The following is a 21,754-nucleotide window of genomic DNA, read 5'->3' on the forward strand; positions in this document are numbered from 1 at the left end:
CCAAAAGATGCCCCAACATATAAAAAAGACAAGTGCTCCACTATGTTTATAGCAGCCTTATTTATAATACCCAGAAGCTGGAAAGAACCCAGATGCCCTTCAACAGAGGAATGGATACAGAAAATGTGGTACATCTACACAATGGAATATTATTCAGCTATCAAAAACAATGACTTTATGAAATTCATAGGCAAATGGTTGGAACTGGAAAATATCATCCTGAGTGAGGTAACCCAATTATAGAAAAACACACATGGTATGCACTCATTGATAAGTGGCTATTAGCCCAAATGCTTGAATTACCCTAGATGCCTAGAAAAATGAAACTCAGGACGGATGATCAAAATGTGAATGCTTCACTCCTTCTTTAAAAGGGGAACAAGAATACCCTTCGCAGGGAACAGAGAGGCAAAGATTAAAACAGACACAGAAGGAACACCCATTCAGAGCCTGCCCCACATGTGGCCCATACATATACAGCCATCCAATTTGACAAGATGGATGAAGCAAAGAAGTGCACGCCGACAGGAGCCGGATGTAGATCTCTCCTGAGAGACACAGCCAGAATACAGCAAATACAGAGGCGAATGCCAGCAGCAAACCACTGAACTGAGAACGGGACCCCCGTTGAAGGAATCAGAGAAAGAACTCGAAGAGCTTGAAGGAGCTCGAGACCCCTTATGAACAGCAATGCCAAGCAACCAGAGCTTCCAGGGACTAAGCCACTACCTAACGACTATACATGGACTGACCCTGGACTCTGACCTCATAGGTAGCAATGAATATTCTAGTAAGATCACCAGTGGAAGGGGAAGCCCTTGGTCCTGCTAAGACTGAACCCCCAGTGAACTAGATTGTTGGGGGGAGGGCAGCAATGGGGGGAGGATGGGGAGGGGAACACCCATAAAGAAGGGGGAGGGGAAGGGATGAGGGGGATGTTTGCCCGGAAACCGGGAAAGGGAATAACACTCGAAATGTAAATAAGAAACACTCAAGTTAATTAAAAAAAAACAAACAAAAAACAAAAAAAAACAGAGAAATGCCCATGAACATACAAGGATACAGAATTCCAAATAGATGGGACCAGAAAAGAAATTTCTCTCATCCCATAATAATCAAAACACTCACTACATGCAAAAAAAAATAAAGAATATTAAAAGCAGTGAAGGAAATAGGTCAAGTAACAAATAAAGGCAGATCTAGCAGAATTACACCAGACTTCTTACCAGTGACTATGAAAGCCAGAAGATCCTGGGCAAATGTCATACAGACTCTAAGAGAACATAAATGCCAGCCCACGCTACTATATCCAGCAAAACTCTCAATTAACATAAATGGAGAAACCAAGATATTCCATGACAAAACCAAATTTACACAATTATCTTTCCACATCCAGCCCTACAAAGGATAACAGATGTAAAACTCCAACACAAGGAGGGAAACTACATCCTAAAAAAGCAAGAAAGTAATCTTCTTTCAACAAACCCAAAAGAAGATAGCCACACAAACAGAGCCACCTCTAACAACAACAAAAAAAAAAAAAAAAAAGAAGCAACCATCACTATTCCTTAATATCGCTCAAAATTAATGGATTCAATTCCCCAATAAAAAATATAGATGAGCTGATTGGATACATAAACAGGACTCTGCATTTTGCTGCATACAGGAAACACACCTCAGTGACAAAGACACGCATTACCTCAGAGGAAAAGGCTAGAAAATTTTTTTCCAAGCAAATGAAACCAAGAAAAAAAGCTTGGAGTAGCCAATCTAATACCAAATAAAATCGACTTTAAACTAAAAGTTATCAAAAAAGATAAGGAAGGACACTTCATACTCACCAAAGGAAAAACCTACCAAGATGAACTCTAAATTCTGAACATCTATGCTCAAATGCAAGAGTACCTACATTCATAAAAGAAACTACAAAAGCTCAAAGCACACATTACACCTCACACAATAGTGGGAGACTTCAACACCCCACTCTCAGCAATGAACACATCATGGAAACAGAAACTAAATGGAGACACAGTGAAACTAACAGAAGTTATGAACCAAATGGATTTAACAGATATCTATAGAACATTTCATCCTAAAACAAAAGAATATGCCTTCTTCTCAGCACCTCATGGTACCTTTTCCAAAATTGACCATATAATTGGTCACAAAACAGGCCTCAACAGATACAGGAAAACTGAAATGATTCCAGGCACCACAGACTGAGACTGGCCGTCACAAACAACAACATAAAGCCCACACACAGATGAAAGCTGAACAATCCGCTACGCAATGTTAACTTGATCACGGAAGAAAAAAAGAAAAACTTAAAGACTATCCAGAATTTAATGAAAAATGAAGGCACAACAGACCCAAACACATGAAACACAGTAAGAGGAGAACTCATAGCTTTGAGTGGAGAGAGCAACTACTAGCAGCTCAACAGCACACCTGAAAACTCTGGAAGAAAAAGAAGCAAATACACCAAAGAGGAGTAGATTGCAAGAAATAACCTCGGGGCTAAAATCAACCCAGTAGAAACAAAAAGAACTACACAAAGAATCAACAAAACCAGGAGCTGGTTCTTTGAGAAAAGCAAAAAGAGAGATAAACCCTTAGCCAGACTAACCAGAGGACACAAAGAGTGTATCCAAATTAACAAAATCAGAAATGAAAAGGGAGACATAACAACAGAATCAGAGGAAATTCAAAAAATCATCAGATCCTACTACAAAAGCCTATACTCAACAAAACTGGAAAATATGGATGAAATGGGCAATTTTCTAGACAGATACCAGGTACCAAAGTTAAATCAGGATCAGATAAACCATCTAAACAAACTATGCCACAAAACAGAAAAAGAAGTAACACTACCCAATTCATTCTATGAAGTCACAATTTTTCTTATACCTAAACCACACAAAGACCCAACAAAGAAAGAGGACTTCAGACCAATTTCTCTTATGAATATCGATGCAAAAATACTCAATAAAATTCTTGCAAACCGAATCCAAGAGCACATCAAAACAATCATCCATTATGATTAAGTAGGCTTCTTCCCAGGGATGCAGTAATGGTTCAATATACCGAAATCCTTCAACGTAATCCACTATATAAACAAACTCAAAGAAGAAAACCACATGATCATCAAATTAGATGATGATAGAGAATTTGACAAAACTCAACACACCCCTTCATGGTAAACATCTTGGAAAGATCAGGAATTCAAGGCCCATACCTAAACATAGTAAAAACAATATACAGCAAACCAGTAGCCAACATCAAACTAAATGTGCCTACCAGAGCAATCAGACAAGAAAAGGAAGTCAAAGGGAAGGAAAGAAGTCAAAATATCACTATTTGCATATGATATGATAATATACATAAGTGACCCCAAAAGTTGCATCAGAGAACTACTAAGCCTTCCTGTACTCAAAGGATAAACAGGCTGAGAAAGAAATTAGGGAAATGACACCCTTCACAATCATCACAAACAGCATAAAATACCTTGGTATGACTCTAACCAAGCAAGTGAAAGATCTGTATGACAAGAACTTCAAGTATCTGAAGAAAGAAACTGAAGATCTCAGAAGGTGGAAAGATCTCCCACGCTCATGGATTGACAGGATTAATATACTAAAAATAGCCATCTTGCCAAAAGCAATCTATGCAATTCCCATCAAAATTCCAACTCAATTCTTGACACAGTTAGAACAAGCCATTTGCAAATTCATTTGGAATAACAAAGAACCCAGAATAGCAGAAACTATCCTTAACAACAAAAGAACTTCTGGGAAAATCACCATCCCTGACCTCAAGCAGTATTACAGAGCAATCATGATAAAACTGCATGGTGTCGGTACAGAGACAGGCAGGTAGATCAATGGAATAGAATTGAAAACCCAGAAACAAACCCACACACCTATGGTCACTTGATCTGTGACAAAGAAGCTAAAACCATCCAGTGGAAAAGAGACAGCTTTCCACAAATGCTGCTGGTTCAACTGTCGGTCAGCATGTAGAGGAATGCAAATTGATCCATTCTTATCACTTTGTACAAAGCTCAAATCCAAATGGATTAAAGACCTCCACATAAAACAAGATTCACTCAAACTAATAAGTGGGGAAGAACTTCCAACACATGGGCACTGGGGAAATTTTCCTGAACAAAACCAATGGCTTATGCTCTAAGATGAACAAAAGACAAATGGGACCTCATAAAATTGCAAAGCTTCTGTAAGGCAAAGGACACTGTCAATAGGACAACATGGCAACCAACAGATTAGGTAGAGATCTTTACCAATCCTATACCTGATAGAGGGCTAATATCAAATATATACAAAGAACTCAAGAAGTTAGACTCCTGAGAATTAAATAACTCTTATTTAAAAAAAAAAAAAAAGAAAATAGGGTACAGAGCTAAAGAAACATATCTCGACTAAGGAATAGTGAATGGCTGAGAAGAAATGTTCAATATCCTTAGACATCAGGGAAATGCAGATCAAAACAACCCTGAGATTCCACCTCACACCAGTCAGAATGGCTGAGATCAAAAACTCAGGTGACAGCAGAAGCTGGCGAGGATGTGGAGAAAGAGGAACACTCCTCCATTGTTGGTGGGATTGCAGACTGGTACAACCATTCTGGAAATCAGTCTGGAGGTTCCTCAGAAAATAGGGCATACCTGCAGGCCCAGCTATACCACCCCTAGGCACATATCCAAAAGATGCTCCAACAAATAGCAAGGACACAGGCTCCACTATGTTCATAGCAGCCTTATTTATAATAGCCAGAAGCTAGAAAGAACCCAGATGTCCTTCAACAGGGGAATTGATACATAAAATATGGTACATTTACTCAGTTATTAAAAACAATGACCTCATGAAATTCTTAGGCAAATGGATGGAACTAGAAAATATCATCCTGAGTGAGGTAACACTCACAAAAGAACACATTGTGTTCAGTCACTGATAAGTGGATATTAGCCCAAAAGTTTGGAATACCCAAGATAAAATTTACAGACCACATGAAGCTCAAGATGCAAGACCAAATTGTGGGTGTTTCAGTCTTAGAAGGGGGAACAAAAATACTCACAGGAGGAAATATGGAGACAATATGTGGAGCAGAGACTAAAGGAAAGGCCATCCAGAGCCTGCCCCACCTGGGGATCCATCCCATACACAGTCACCAAACCCAGACACTATTGCAGATGTCAAGAAGTGCATGCTGACAAGAGCCTAATATAGCTGTCTCCTGAGAGGCTCTGCCAGAGTCTGACAAATACAGAAGCAGATGCTCTCAGCCAACCATTGGACTGAGAATGGGATCCCCAAGGAAGGAATTTGAGAAAGGATTGAAGGAGCTGAAGGTGTTTGCAACCCCATAGGAACAACAATAACAATCAACCAGAGCTCCCAGGGACTAAACCACCATCCAAAGAATACACAGGGATGAACTCATGGCTCCAGCCACATGTGTAGCAGAGGAGAGCCTTGTTGGGCATCAATGAAAGGAGAGGTCCTTGGCCCTGTGAAGGCTTGATACCCCAGTGTAGGAGAATGCAAGGGCAGGGAGGCAGGAGGGAGCGGCTGTGAGGGGGCGGAGGGCAGTACCCTCATAGAAGCAGGGGAAGGGGGGATAAAACAAGGGGAGGAGAAACCAGGATGAGGGATAACATTTGAAATGTAAATAAAGAAAATATCCAATAAAAGAAAAACTTTTCAAAAAAAATATATTAACTATTGCTATACTAATTCTCAAACATTGTAGTTCACATAAATCTTTTTTTGTCCAAGGCACAAAACTTGGCGATAGCTAGCATGGTTTTAAAAGCAAACAACTAATCACTTAGCCAAATGAATTCAGAAATAAAAGTTGAAAAAGAATCAGCAGTCTAGTGTAGGTTGATTTATAAAGAATGTAAATGAATTTTTATGGGCTCACTAAACATGAGTAAAGGAATAAAATTATTATAAAATTATTTCATCGTAAGTCAAAATCCTTTAAAGGCAGTAACGATTTCTGCAGTAGCCTCTTTAGAAGGCTATTTGTCTTTCCATGCTTCTTTCTGTTTATCTTTCATATACTGTCATTAAGAATACTGCAACCGAAAATGTATCCTGTCTACGGGAAATGCAGGCACAGGTGATGTATCAGGCTAACCAATAACCGACCTAACTTGAGACCCAGCCCATGGGCAAGCACCAATCCCTGACACTATTAGTGATATTCTGTTATGCTTGCAGACAGGACCATGGCTGTCTTCTGAGAGGGTACACCCAGCAGCTGCTCAGACACCCACAGCCAAACAGTGGATGGAGCTTGGGGACTCTTATGGAAGAACAGGAAGGAGGATTCCAAAGGGAATAGGAACTCCACAGTAAGACCAACAGAATCAACTAACCTGGACCCTTGGAGCTCTCAGAGACTAAACCACCAACCAAAGAGCATACATGGGCTGAACCTAGGCCTCCCTGCTCACATGTAGCAGATGTGGAACACCTAGAATGAATGGGCTAGCCTAAAAGCTGTTGCCTGCATGTAGGGTATGCTGCATGTTGTATTGCTGGGCTGCCTTGTCTGGCCTCAGTGGGAGAGGAAGTGCATAGCCTCCAAGAGACTTGAAGTACTGGGGTGGGGGATACCCAGGGGAGCCCCATCAGCTCAGAGAAGAGAAGGGGAATGGGAGAAGGATTATGGGAGGCCCTTACTGGGAGGGAGGATAGTGAGTAGGATGTCAAGTGAAAAAGTAAAAGCTTAAAATTAAATTAAAAAAAAAAAACCGATACTCACAAGCTCTCAGAGTCAGAGTAAGAGGCTTTAGAGTCACGGGTGCTGACATGTAAGAGCTCTAAAATGATGTTAGCATCCATCCTGCATGGTAACGGCTTCCTCAGGGGTTAGACTCAAAGCCTGGCTTCTCTAAAATAGCAAACCCATGACCAAGAGAAGTGGGTGTGTATGTTCTACCATGTGCATACTGTTTGAACTTTCAAGAACTCGAATAAAATGTAAAATAACCCGATGTTCTAGTGTGCTTACTCCTTCCTCTCTTCAAAGATCCTAGGGCTCTGTTAGATTTATAACAAAACAGAAAAAAAAGGAGAATAAAGGAGCATGGTCTACTTTGGGGAAATTCCTAGAAACATTTTCTTTTTCAGTATTACAATCAGTCCCATGTTACAAAAGAACAGCTCTGTGAAGTACCAAAAAAAAAAAAAGGCAGAAATTCATGAGTAAACCAGGAGTGTGCAATTTCAAATTTCAGGTTATTCTGCCCCCAGGACTAGTAGGATATCTCCCACAGCCGACCTACTAGAGCTCGCTCTCACTCTAGCTCATGGCAGCTCCCCTTCCATGGCTGCTTGTCTTCCCCTTGGTTTACAGCATTGTTGTAAGGTGGAATTACTGTCCAAAATCCCTTTTCAACTTAGATATTTTACAACATGGAAAAGTTGATCATTTTCCTTCTGAATGAAATGCCATGATTACTTTATATTCATATAAATTAAGAGACTTTTGTATTTTCTTTTAGTCTAGTTTGATTTCTGGTTCTAAAGCCTTATTTGCCTAAATGAACTGAATTTTTGCTAAAGAAATGAATTTTTATTCAAACAGAAAAGTCCAAATCCCAATAAAATGGTATGTCCTTGACCACAGTCACCAAGAAAACATCTACTTTGGTAAACACTATTTGCTCACGGATGCTCCAAACTATTGGCTCAATGACAAATCACTACCAGATGCAAGAAAATCACAGCATACGTAGCAAACTAGGTATTTCAAGCAAATGTGCATTAAAATGGTGTAATACCATCCACTATTCTTTCAGTTTTCACTCACACAATGTAAATGTCCAAATGTTTTATTCCTGCTATTATAAAAAAGAACCACTACTAAGTTCTACCCCAAATTCTCAGTCACTCACCCGCCCGCCATCTTATGAATCCTGTGCTTCCTCTCCGCCTGTAGGTTCCACCAAAGAGGGCTCTATAAAGTAAATGTGGAGACAATTATTGCCAAATATGAAAGAACAGAGATTCTTCCCAGTTCCAGAAGGGCTAACAAAATCAGCCTTTGACTAACTTAAGAGGACAGAAAGTATAGATGCAAAGACTAGAAGTGGGAAGAGATCATATGCACCAATTTAAAAATATCTGAACAAATCTAAAGTAGAAGTGCTCTGAGCCCATTAAAATAAATGTACAACTATTGCAGACACTTATCTACATGATCCTTCTGCTTTCTGAAGCTCACAGAAACACTCAATTTATCATTGAAATTAAAAAAAAGGCTTGAAAACAAAAAATTAAGATTTGAAGGTTATGTATGTTTGGACAACATAAAAGCTTCCCTATTGTACCAAGTGTCATTAGTACATATCTACAAGCCAACTGACACAGTGAAGAAAACCTCTCAAGACCACATTTGCAGCCTCGCTCTTCTTCCAATATTCCCCTTCTTCATTAATGTTAGCACAGAGTCACTGTCATTTCTTTTCTTCCAATATCACAGAAGCAAAATTCATGCCGAGGAGAAATAATTAAAACAGACTGAATATATCACTTTTTCTGTTAGAGACACAGTGTGAAATTCTTTCCATAAATTACTAGAAGGGCAACATAAGACAGTGTTGTACACTGAATGTGTCTGTTCCAAAATGTGTATGTTGAAGTCCTAACTGTCAGTGTGATATATTTGGGGAAAGGGTCTTTGGAGAACGATGAGAGTGCAGTGAAGTCATGAGAATATGGCCCCTGTGGTGGAAGTATGGCCCTTGAAAGAATAAACACAAACAAATGTACACTTGTGTTTTCTTCAATGTGTGAAAGCAAAGTAAGGAACCAGGGCTTCCCAATTCTACCCTGCTGGGTTCTCAATCTCAGACATTAAGCTCCCAGAATGGTGAGAAAGTTTCTGTTCTACACCTAGTCTGTGCTTTGTTGTGACAACCTAAACAGAAAAATACTGAGAGATTTCACAATTTATAAAAGAGAAAAATAGCTCAAAGAAACTAAAACCAGAATTTAATGCCGCTTTCATACAATACTAACCCACTATTGCCTCTTACAGGACTGAGTGCCTTCAAAGTATTACCAACTTCACTACACATAAGAATTAAGTGTCTGCCCTTATGGAATTCATTTATCAAATTATAGAGTATAGACAAACAATGGAACTGCTAAACAATCAGTTCCTTGAGGCCTGAAACACAAGAACTTCTACTGGAAAGTAAATAAGAAAATGATCGATGATAATGTAGTAAGCGTTATGTGAGGGATCAAACCGTGTAAAGCAATGGCTTACAGGAGGAAGCAACTGTCAAGGTTAAAGACAAGGGTGTGAGACAAGCAGTGCATGAACAAAGTTATAAAATAAACACAATGCTCTTGAACAAGACAGAGTCGTTTACATTTGGAATGAACTTGTCGATAATTCCACTAACATATATATTACCTTCTCAAAGGATTAAAAATCCTATTAACAGAGTAACAGTAAAATATAGTAAAAGTGAAATATATTGACAAACATGCTTAAATATGGCTGGCTGTTCTATACTTGACACTTTAACACTGTACTTTTCAGCACAAAATATCTTTTTATTTGTTTATTCTTAAGACAGAGTTTCTCTACCTACCTACACAGCTGTCCTGGAATTCACAATGTAGACAGACCAGCATGGCCTCAAACTCACAGAGATCTACCTGCCACCCCAGTGCTGAGATTAAAGGCATGTGCCAACATGCCTAATGAATATGGATGTTTTAGATAATAAGGGATTACTACAAAGTATCTTAACAGACCCTCTTACCTCCCTCTCCCAATAACCACTATGCAAAGCATAAAAGTAATCACTGTGCCCTGAGCTGGTCACATGAAACCTTTCAGAAGCATCTGAAAGCCTAACTCCCTACAAGGGAGTACCTAATCTCCCCAATTAGACTTGCCACAATCTGTGCCTGTTCTTCCTTCTCTCTCACGTTCACACGTCATGAATCCTCTGTATCTTACAGGATTTGCTGCTTAACCAAGACTTTTTAAAATGCTTCCATCAAGATGAACTGCAAGCCCATCATCACTACTCAAGACTTCCTTTGAAAGTTAGAACGCATGCCTATTACAGTACCTCCTTTATTTGACTGTATTCCTGCATGTCTGTCTCTATTAAACACTGCAGGCTACTGAGAGCAGGACACCTCTTCTATATTTAAAAATATTTTCCTTTTTTTTTTCTTTTTTCTTTTTTTCTTTTTCTCTTTTTTCTTTTTTCCGGAGCTGGGGACTGAACCGAGGGCCTTGCGCTTGCTAGGTAAGCACTCTACCACTGAGCTAAATCCCCAACCCCAAAAATATTTTTCAAAAAACTAGACTAAAAATATTTTTCAAAAAAACTAGGCATTTTTTTGGTGGCTATGTGTCACAATAAAGAAATACATCACTGAATACAGTCATGTAAGAGTAGATAGAAAACTACACAGCATGGTCAAAAACCCAACCTGACCTTGCAAAATCTGAAGATAAGCTTCCTTGAGAAGTCCCCAACTGATTCTTTGAGATAAACATGGAGAAGATACAGATGAGACAGAACTAAGAAAGAGTCTTGTATGTAGAAGAACTATGCAACACCTTTCTAGAATACAAATGAGGAAGCTTGTCTGGGAAACGATGACCCTAGAAAGAAAGATAATGGCTTTATATTCTATGTTAGGGACATTGTGCTGTAGGCTGATGGTCAGAAACTTTAAAGTCTAAATCTGTGTGATGCCAAAAAAGGTTTAAACCACAAAACCATTAAACAGGTCCTATGTCCACTTGTCACAATTCAAACATTATAAAGGTCTACAATAAAAAGTAACACCAAAGCCCTGTGTAATAACTGCTCATTTCACAACCTGCTTCTTTTCCTAAGGTTAAGTATTGTTTTTTGGGTTTTTTTCCCCAGCATTTTACACAATGTAAATACAATTATATAACTTATCTATCCTTATTTATGTACAAAAAAATTATTTCTATAGTGCCAAATCTTTAAGAGTTTCAGATGCTCGTAAAAGTGACATTTGGGTGACAGCAATGCAGATGGCTTTAAAATATAACTATTTCACAAATCTTCACCCATTACTTTCTTAGTAAAACGGGGATATTTACATATTCTTTATAAAGCAAGACTGTGACAGAATTTTTCACAGAACCTGGAAAGTTGAAATGCAGAAAAGTTTGATAGATGTATTTAAGTATTCTTCTTTTGATGACTTTTAGAGACAAGAGAAGCAAGTCAAATATGAAGAAGAAAGATCAGATCACAGCTTGCTACAAAGAACTGTCATATGTAGTGGCCCATACCTTTAATCCCAGCACCTGGGAGGCAGAGGCAGGCCAATCTCCATGAGTTCAAAGGCAGCCTGATCCACATTTTGAGTTCCAGAACCACCAGAGCTATATATAGTTGAGACTCTGTCTCTAACTAAACAAACAAGTAAAACATACAAAAGAAGGAGCAATAAAGGAGCTAAAGGAGTAAGTCTGTCAGGACAGCTTAATAAACGGAACATAAAGCTCTGTGTCACACCAGGATTACATGGCTTCAACATACAAATTGGAGGTAGACCACAGCAGAGAAGTACATAGAGACCTCCAAAACATATCCGTGCATAAATAAACAATGATAACAGATTCTAACATTTATACCATTGGAAGGAAAGTATGACACAACTCCCTCCTTAGCACATCCATGTGGAGAAAAGACGACCTAAATATGACTGGCTACAGACCACTTATAAGAAAACAAAGGAGTCTCTAGTTGCTAGGGTCTAGTAAATGGCCCCCAGTGATCTTCACACTCTCGCATGAAGCCTGTTACTAAATATTAAACGCATGTGTGATCTTCATCCCTAGCTCCTAAGCTCCTGGCAGAAAACCCTTGTAAGTTCCTTGGTGATAGGAGAACCTTTACTGTATTAGTTCCCATTCCTAACACACAAGTCTCTAGGATCCCTGAGATCCCCAACCAAGTGAAGAGACTTTTGTATGCTAATCATATGAACAGTGGCTGGGGTCCCTGCCTAGATAGCTCCATATACCCATCATCCTTTGGGGAAAAGGGATTATGAATTAACCACCAGTGATTTAATCAATCATACCTACATTAAAAAGGTAGCAAGAAAGATGGAGAGATAATTCAGCAGTAAAGAGCACATACTGTTTTTGCAGAGGAATGAACTACCTTAATAAGAAAATCCTCCAGCAATACGTTTTCAGAAGTCCTCAGCCCTGCCTTACAACTTAACTGGAACCTAAGTGAGCCCAAACTCTTAGGAGGATCCCTCAGCCTTGTTGCTCCCAAACTCCTGCTCAAAGAAAGAAAAAGAAAAATGATGTTTTCATGTTCAAAAAATAGATTTTGATGGTAATCTGTTATATAACAATAGATAATGAAGTGGCTATCATTATAAATTCAACATATGTTACAACAAGGATAGCATAATCAAAACCGTAAGACAGGTAAATATATCAACATTAAAGTAAAAAAATTGGCATTATGAAAATACATATGTAACAATAAAAGAAAAGCCACAAACTGAAAGATTTTTACCATTCAGTTGATAAACAGCTAATATATAGAATACCAGGATTTCAATAAATAAGTTTTAAAAACAAATTATTCAGGAATAAAAGCATGTGAGAATGAAGCATAAAAGACAAAAGGGCAGTTACAAGAATGTGGTAATACAAGGGAAAAACAATTAAGAAATCCCACCGTTAACTAGAAGAATACTAATTTACATGTTAAGCAGCTATAGATTGAAAAACACAATGGTAAATGCATGAAAATATGGAAAAATAATTTCCATAACTGTTGATGGAAGTAAATTGACAGGAATCACTTTAGAAAGCAATGTACAAAACTCAGTATAAGTGAAAAACAATCACATCCCATTTCCTAAAGGTCTTCTCCTTAGAATAGCAGGTATTACACTGACGCATATATAGAACACACACAAAACATTTACCTATAAAGGTGAAAATGGCAACACTGCAAATTACTGACTGTATAAACAGTGTTTTCTATGTTTTTTATTGCGTATGGACAGTTTGCCTGCCTGTATGTCTGTGCACCATGTACATGCCTCGGGCCCACAAATGCCAAAAGAGGACATGGGATCGCCTAGAACTTGAATTACAAATAACTGAGAACCAGCCACCAGGTAGGTGCTTGGAATGGACTCCAAGTCAGCTAGAAGAGTGGCCAGCACACTTAACTTGCTGAGGCATCTCTCCAATCCTGTCTTTCGAATTTTATGATGGTGACCATTCTACAAGGGCCAAGAAGAAAAAAGTCAAAGTAACAATCACAGTGGTCTAGTCAGTTCAATCCTTGAGTTCAATTTTAACGTGATTTTCATGCCCCTTCCTCCCCTTTCCTTCACATTCCAGCCATTTTTAATAACCTTACCTAGTACTTTAAAATTACCAGCTGGGTTATACATAACTTTATAGGGGACAAAGAAACCAAAAATGTATAAAAGACTTAGCCCCACTATACTCAAGAATCCATCTTTGAAAAATTATCATGAAGCTACACTAGCACAGAATAAAGAAACAAGAAAAACTGCCTCCTACAGAGAGCTTTCATGTCCCATCTCTCTGTACAGAAGGACTCCAAGTCTCTCCTCCATTAGGTGACTCTTGATTTGTTGGATGACTTCCCGAAGTCCATACCTGCATGTGTCCTCTGAGCCTGTACCTTCTTTTGGCAATGCCAGCTAAGTGGATGATCAGAAGGCTCTCCTGAAAGTACAGTCATACAGTGTCAGCTAGCAAAAAGTAAGGAGAAGCTAACCATAAAACATAAAATCTTCTTATTCAGTCTTTCCTTAGAATTACAAAAGTTCCTGTGTCTATTCTAATACAAACTGGAATGACAGAGGGATGACAACAGAGAAAGGGGGTGTGAAACTGGAGTTAACCAACTCTGTTCATCTCCCCAACAGTCCTTTCCCACCAAAAAGCCATTTATTAGTCTCATGGGAATTCTATCTCCAACCAGTAAGTCTGAACCATAATTATCAAGATCAGTGTGAATTTTTTTTCTTGCATATAAGATGAGAACCTAATAGAGGATTTTAATCAAGGGATCTGAATTATGATTCAATATGAACAAGAAATGCATTGATCTAATGACATCTTCTAATTCTCCTCACAAAGGGGTGTTCAAGAACAAAGTTATGTTTTCATCTCCCAAAACTTCAGATTATCTCTATGTACCTCTCAATTTTAAATTCTAAAATGAACAAATCTTGGGTGTCAACGCCTCCAGAGCAGGAATCCCCATATGACAATAATAGTAAGCTTCCGAACCTATAGGCTTATTGTTAGAGAACATAGTAGGTAATTAATATAATAAAAAACATAACTTTCAAAAGCAGGACACTCAATTACTGTGCACAGCTATTTTAAAAATGGAAATACCTCCTCGATAGTCTATTGTATCCCTTTGTTAAGAGAATACCCAATAACTTCAATGAATCTCATTTCTATTTAAATTAGCAAAGAACAAAAAGGTACTCATTGTTTACAAACAATTAATAACCTTGAACCTAACGCTTAAGTATACAAGAGTAAATAGAACACAGAAGCATCTCATTATAAAATGATCACTACTACTTAAATACTAAAGAAAAGAAACTTCAAAAAAGACAAAACTAATGGAGGGAGAGACACCACGTAAGAATTGATTTAAAAGTATATATAAATAGAATGTTTAAGTTTAGGAGAAACCAGAAAAAAAGCATTTAGGATTATCATTAGCTTTGGTCCCCAGTAGTTGGTATGAAGAATTAGATCATCTCATAGTATCTTTGTAGCTAGCAAATGAAAATGTGGATTTACATGTTTCAAATCCAACTGCTTTTTCCTTTTGTTTTAAAACAATCTTGTCTAGTTCTAAAGGCCACAGAATATCTGTTATCAGAACCCTCATTCTAGGACCAATGTACACAAAAGTGTTTCACTGAATTAAATCCTTAAACTAGCCACTGACATACTTGTCTGTCAAGCAAATACTTAAGAATACTGAAACCATACTGTTGATAGACTGGTTAGCCAAAATGTCTCTTGAGGACATGGATTTAATCTATGTCTTGTACTCAGAATGTATTTAACTATCAATATTCATATTAAATTATTAGAAGAAAAACTAATTCGCAGTAGTAAGACATACTTATTTTTCTTCACTTTCTGAGACAGTATCTTATACTGCAGCCAAAGCTGTGCAGGACTCACTAACTGCCCCCAGGCCTCCAAACTTGTGACAATTCTCTAGACTCAGCCTGGGAAGTGGTGGAACTACAGGTATAAACCAACCTACGAGGCTAAGAGATTCTTTTCTTTTCTAAATATACTCTATGTGTCTGAACAAATAAAGCCTTTCAGTGCTGGACATTTTGTTTGTTTGCTTGTTTAGACACGGTTTCTGTGTGGTCATAGCTCTTCTGCCTCCCAAGTGCTGTGATTAAAGGCATGGCCGGCCATAACTGCCCAGCAGGCTGTTTCTACAGTGAGAATGGCTAAGATCAAATACTCAGGTGACAGCAGATGCTGGCGAGGATGTGGAGAAAGAGGAACACTCCTCCATTGTTGGTGGGATTGCAGACTGGTACAACCATTCTGGAAATCAGTCTGGAGGTTCCTCAGAAAATTGGACATTGAACTACCTGAGGATCCAGCTATACCTCTCTTGGACATATGCCCAAAAGATGCCCCAACATATAAAAAAGACACGTGCTCCACTATGTTCATAGCAGCCTTATTTATAATAGCCAGAAGCTGGAAAGAACCCAGATGCCCTTCAACAGAGGAATGGATACAGAAAATGTGGTACATCTACACAATGGAATATTACTCAGCTATGAAAAACAATGACTTTATGAAATTCATAGGCAAATGGTTGGAACTGGAAAATATCATCCTGAGTGAGGTAACCCAATCACAGAAAAACATACATGGTATGCACTCATTGATAAGTGGCTATTAGCCCAAATGCTTGAATTACCCTAGATCCCTAGAACACATGAAACTCAAGACGGATGATCAAAATGTGAATGTTTCACTCCTTCTTTAAAAGGGGAACAAGAATACCCTTGGCAGGGAAGGGAGAGGCAAAGATTAAAACAGAGACTGAAGGAACACCCATTCAGAGCCTGCCCCACATGTGGCCCATACATATACAGTCACCCAATTAGACAAGATGGATGAAGCAAAGAAGTGCACGCCGACAGGAGCCGGATATAGATCTCTCCTGAGAGACACAGCCAGAATACAGCAAATACAGAGGCGAATGCCAGCAGCAAACCACTGAACTGAGAACAGGACCCCCGTTGAAGGAATCAGAAAAAGAACTGGAAGAGCTTGAAGGGGCTCGAGACCCCATATGTACAACAATGCCAAGCAACCAGAGCTTCCAGGGACTAAGCCACTACCTAAAGACTAAACATGGACTGACCCTGGACTCTGACCTCATAGGTAGCAATGAATATCCTAGTAAGAGCACCAGTGGAAGGGGAAGCCCTGGGTCCTGCTAAGACTGAACCCCCAGTGAACTAGACTGTTGGGGGGAGGGCAGCAATGGGAGAGGATGGGGAGGGGAGGGGGGGGTTAGGGGGATGTTGGCCTGGAAACCGGGAAAGGGAGTAACACTCGAAATGTAAATAAGAAATACTCAAGTTAATAAAGAAAGAAAGAAAGAAAGAAAGAAAGAAAGAAAGAAAGAAAGAAAGAAAGAAAGAAGAAAGGGACAGATGGGAGAAGAAAGGGACAAGATTATATTAAGAGATGAATGTAATAAACTACACTGTATGCATGTATGAAACTAAAAAAAAAGAAAATTTTCACTTTACTTGGTATTTATTGATGATGAGTTAGACAGAAATGGAGATTATTAATGACAGCCTTGGAATTGCTTCCTATGTTCTTTGATATGGGCTAAGATTAGGTTTGTTTTAATTAAGAAAAACATAGCTGTATAAAAAACTGTTCATTCTGTTTTCTTATTACAGTCCATGTAAACAATCCTAAAAAAAAAAGAAAAGAAAAAAGAATATACTGGCTACATTTTGTTGTTCTTCAACCGATTAGCTCCTCACTACCTATGAATACAGTATCCCCTTTTCATTTATTTGGTCAGTAACATCAGGTCATTTTCCATACAGACTCTTCCCATGTATTTCAAAACAGTGTCTACTGGCCTACTCCCTCAACCATAGCCTGGTAAGGCAGCACTGAAGTAAAAAGTGAAAGGTTAAAACAGTCCACAGAGTTGTACACACACACACACACACACACACACACACACACACACACACACACACACACAACCTCTACTGAAGGGAGAAATGTTACACATGTATACAATTTGCTTTAAATCAACTGATTTGTTAGGAAAAACTGTTTCTAGTTTCTTTCTTTCTCATTTCCTTTTCCCCAAAGCTTTAGCCACCCTGGTGAGAAAGTTTTTAGCTGTATTTGTGCTGAGGAGATGGCCCAGTGGAAAAGTTCACTTGCTATGCAAGCATTGCTATAAGCTCAGAGTGGAACGGCAGAGAAAGGATGACTCCAAGAGTTTGCTGGTCAGCCAGCATAAGAGACAATGGTAAACTCTGGTGCAATGAGAGACCCTGTCTCAAGGAAATAAGGTAGAGAGCTACCTTAGAGGTAGAGGAAGAGGCTCCATGTGTACTCACAGAAGTCATACTTCCACACATATGCACAAACAACACACACACATACACACACACACCCCTTAACTGTTTTCTAGTTTGACACCTTCCACACTTCCTACTCGAACCACCTCAAACCATTTGTGCCTTAAAATTTGGTTAGATCAATATTTAAATCTTGTACCATAAAGATGACTAAGTATCAGAGATGTTCCAAGAAGTAAATAACACTATCTTTTTTGTCTAAATAACATTTTTGTTTTCTTTGAAATTAAGAGTTGATTTCTCACCAGGTGATGGTGACACACACCTCTAATCCCAGTACTTAAGAAGCAGAGGCAGGCAAATCTTTGAGTTGGAGGCTAGCCTGGTCTACAGAGTGAGTTACAGGACAGTCAAGTCCACACAAAGACACAGAGAAACCTTGCCTTGAAAAACCAAAAAAGGAGGAGGAAGAGGAGGGAGGAAAGAACTGACTTCTCATTTGGCTTGTTTTCTCTATCCACTACATATTTATTTCTGATCCACCCCTCTCCCATTAAAGTTTTTCATTTTTTATCTACTAGAAGGACCTGAAGTTGCTCTCCTGGATTGGGAATCTAAAGTCAGAAGCACAGCTATCAATTTGTGTTTCTCTCACTTTTCTCCTAGGTCTGAACAACTTCTCCCTCCTCTTCAATGTTATAGCCCCTTGTTCTGATGAGACTGTATTTCCCAGCTTCCTGGAGAGTTTGTGGGATACAAAATTTCAGCTTCCTTTCTCTGAAGTATCTTAATTCTAGCTAACTTGGTTAATACTCTATTTATGTTAGTTTGGATAGTTCTCCAGAATTCTCCAGACACTGCTCCTATACTATGTAATGTTAATTGTTTCAAACCTTACTTTTAATGATGATTCTTAGATGCTTTAACTCCCTGTTACCACACACACAAGAGGTAGTGAGAAAGAAAGGATATGGGGGGGGGGGGAGTAGACCTGTTTAGAAAGGTTCTTTGGAGCAACTCCCATCTGTGTTGTCTTTGAAAGCTGCAGTTTTAGTTCACAGGCTAGCAGTGGCAGCTCGATCCACTTGCAAACGCCTCACAGATACACAAGCATTCCAGTTCAGTAGAGTATGGTTCTCAACACTGGTGACAGGCCTAACAGGGCCTCAGCCTCCACTCAAGTCAGCAGAAGGGACCAGCAGGAACACCAAGAGGAGTTCTAGGCGTGTCTCTCTCAGGGAAGTGAAGATCAGAAAAGTTACAAGACCCACAAGCATTGCACAGCTAGCTGTACCAGCAAGCCAAGCTCTGTCTCCATCACTTCATCAAGTCCTATTTACGCCTCCAAACATCATGTGTCCTCCACGTGCCTTGCCTCAGTGCACGTCCTCAGCAGGTGCACCCAATCCAATCAGTCTGAGGACTCCTGACAAATGAAGCTCAATTATGAAAGGAGGACCAACACATGCCTGTTATTAGCGAAGAAATCCTCATCACATATCCTTTCACGTGCCTGCTTTACCAGAGCATCCTCTCTCCCATGTCTTCGTCAGTGAAACGTTTCTTCACAAGTCTGCCTTAGTCTTTCACCTGTGTCCAGTTCAGAAAAACACTCCTGCACGTGTTTGCTCCAGAAAAACACCATCCAACACAACTGACTCTTCAGAGAACTTTTAAGTTTCTACTTCTACACTGTATTCCAGCCTTAAATAATTTTAATTTTTGATTCTTTATATGGTACCCTCACATGGGTCTTTACAGCAATTGTGTGAAGTATTATCAGATCCTTGCAACCTGAAAAGCTTATATCCTTCAAATCTAAAATACTTATTTCAATAATTACCTCATTCTGCTGCTTCTGATTTCTCTCCTAAAAACTGCAGTTGTGCTGTTGGAAACTTCTCTGTTCTCCAGTTTTCTCAGCTTCTCTTCCTCTTGTTCTCCCTCTCTTCCTGTCCCTATCTTCATCTTAAATCAACTCAAGCTATTGTCCAGATCTCAGTCTTCCTTCATAAGCCTGCAAGCGCTGGGGATCAGAGGTGCACACCATCATGACAGGGACTTTCAGATTGGTTATCTGTCGTTTAGGTTTTGTTGATGTGGTTTAGCTGGCTGTTTTAAGGAACAGTCTCAAGTACTCCAGGCTACGTTTCCTCTCATTATGCAGGAGAGGATGACCTGAATTATGAATCTCCATCTCCTGAATGCCTGTATTATAATGTGCACTCTCATACTCAGTTAGATCAAAGCCTGGATTCTGTGTATAGTAGGCACTCTGTAAGCTGAGTCATATCTCCAGTATCCATTTCTTTCTTCCTCCTTTATCTCTATCTTTAAAACCTCTACAAAAATAATTTTCATCCTTCTATAGTATATTTAAGAAACATTAATAATAATAAATTTAAATACGTTATAATATCTGGTATAAATAATATGCTGGTATTCCCAGCATAATATTAACTAGAGAAAAATGATTATGAAACAAGAAACACAACACAGCCATTTTAGACTGACTTAATTTTTACTGAACAGACAACTAGCTATTCATGGTGACTCACATCTGCAACCTAAGCACATGCAGAAAAATACAGAAGGATCATGAGTTTCAGACCAGTATGAGCTACAGGTTGAGTTCTATGGAAGCCCAGGCTACATAACAAGACCCTGCCTCAAAAAACAAACAAAACCCCCACATATGTATCGTATGTATGCATACAAATCAGGATGTCTGTTGAGCAAAGATATGTTACTGAGGATGGTAATGACAGACAACAGTTACTGAGAAATTACTATAAGCAAAGTAGTACGCATATAGTAGTTACTTATAATTTCCTGATCACATCTCTGATAAGCAATGTATCCAGAATTAAAAAAACAGATTTGTCTGACTTGTAAACTACAAGTTTTTAAGCACTCTGGCAATTTCCACACATACACCATAACCTCCTCCTCAGCATACCCTCTGCATTCACTGTAGTCAATATAGCCATCTGAGTTGTAGCTGGCAAAATGTGGGAGACAAGGAGTGCCACTGTTAGGCTGGTCCACTGGTATATCTGCCCTGGGTGGTCTGCTATGTCCTGTCCTACTCTGGCTTGGTGCAAATGAGCATGCACTGACAGGGGCATTTGCAGAAGAAGAGGCGGGACTACAGAGAACCAGTGAACCAATAATTCAGGAAGACTACACTTGCTTTTTTACCTTGCTGAGCAAGATGTAAATTCCAGTTATATACAAGTGAGTGAGAGTGTGAGAGTGTGTGTGTGTGTGTGTGTGTGTGTGTGTGTGTGTGTAACTATCTAACCGACTACAGGTCAAAGCAGTTAACTTCAATAATCTACTATCTGAAAACAATTGTAAACTCTCAGAGTAGATTAGTCAAGTATATTAATAAGTATTATACATAACAGCACTAAAATAGTTTAAAACAATGTTAAGAGAAAAACCACACTTTAAGCTGGAAAGATCACAGAATATTTAGCACTTGATGTAAATCATGTTGAGGGTAATATAAAAGCTTGGAAGGTAAGCACGTCCTGAGACATGCACAGCTGAAGCATTCAGAGGTCGTATGCTGTGAAACAGAATCTGGAGACGGCTGCAGCTAGAATGGCAGTAGGTGCTGCTCACCAGTGCCATGTTAGGACATGTGGATCACTCTCCTAAACAAAAGAGGTACCAAGAACACAGAGCAGAAATGAATATAAGTCATCCAGGATTATATAATAAACAAAAGTGATATAAGATAAAAAAAAAAAAAACAATAGGGCAAGCTTAGCCAAATGTGGTGGCTCGTGGCTATAATCACAAACTGGGAAAGTTGACTCAGGGGGATTTGGTGTTCACACAGGTAAGTAGAGCCTAGAGCAGTAGTTCTCAACCTTTCTACTGCTGCAACCCTTTAACATAGTTCCTCAAACTGTGGTGACACCAACCATAACATTATTTTGCTGCTACTTCACAGCTGTAACTTTGCTACTGTTCTTAATTATGATACAAATATCTGTTATGCAGGATATCTGGTATGTGACCCCTAAAGGGGTTGTGACCCACAGGTTGAT

At 39.0% G+C, this 21,754-nt stretch overlaps 1 protein-coding gene across 11 annotated transcripts in view; it reads right to left on the reverse strand.

The window, feature by feature from the left end:
* The window catches only part of Akt3 (AKT serine/threonine kinase 3), a 282,222-nt gene that overhangs the window by 230,435 nt on the left and 30,033 nt on the right, over positions 1–21,754 (reverse strand). For 5 of the 11 annotated variants that reach the window (XM_039090628.2, XM_039090631.2, XM_039090630.2 and 2 more), the window contains exon 3: positions 13,714–13,782. The exons of 5 other annotated variants lie outside the window; for them this stretch is intronic. In XM_039090628.2, the coding sequence (XP_038946556.1) occupies positions 13,714–13,782 (69 nt within the window). Of the gene's footprint in view, positions 1–7,924; positions 7,987–13,713; positions 13,783–21,754 lie in introns of all 11 variants that reach the window. One more of the 11 variants, XM_039090637.2, reaches the window with a different exon arrangement.

The sequence above is a fragment of the Rattus norvegicus genome, chromosome 13 (assembly GCF_036323735.1).
Source record: "Rattus norvegicus strain BN/NHsdMcwi chromosome 13, GRCr8, whole genome shotgun sequence".
NCBI lineage: Eukaryota > Metazoa > Chordata > Mammalia > Rodentia > Muridae > Rattus > Rattus norvegicus.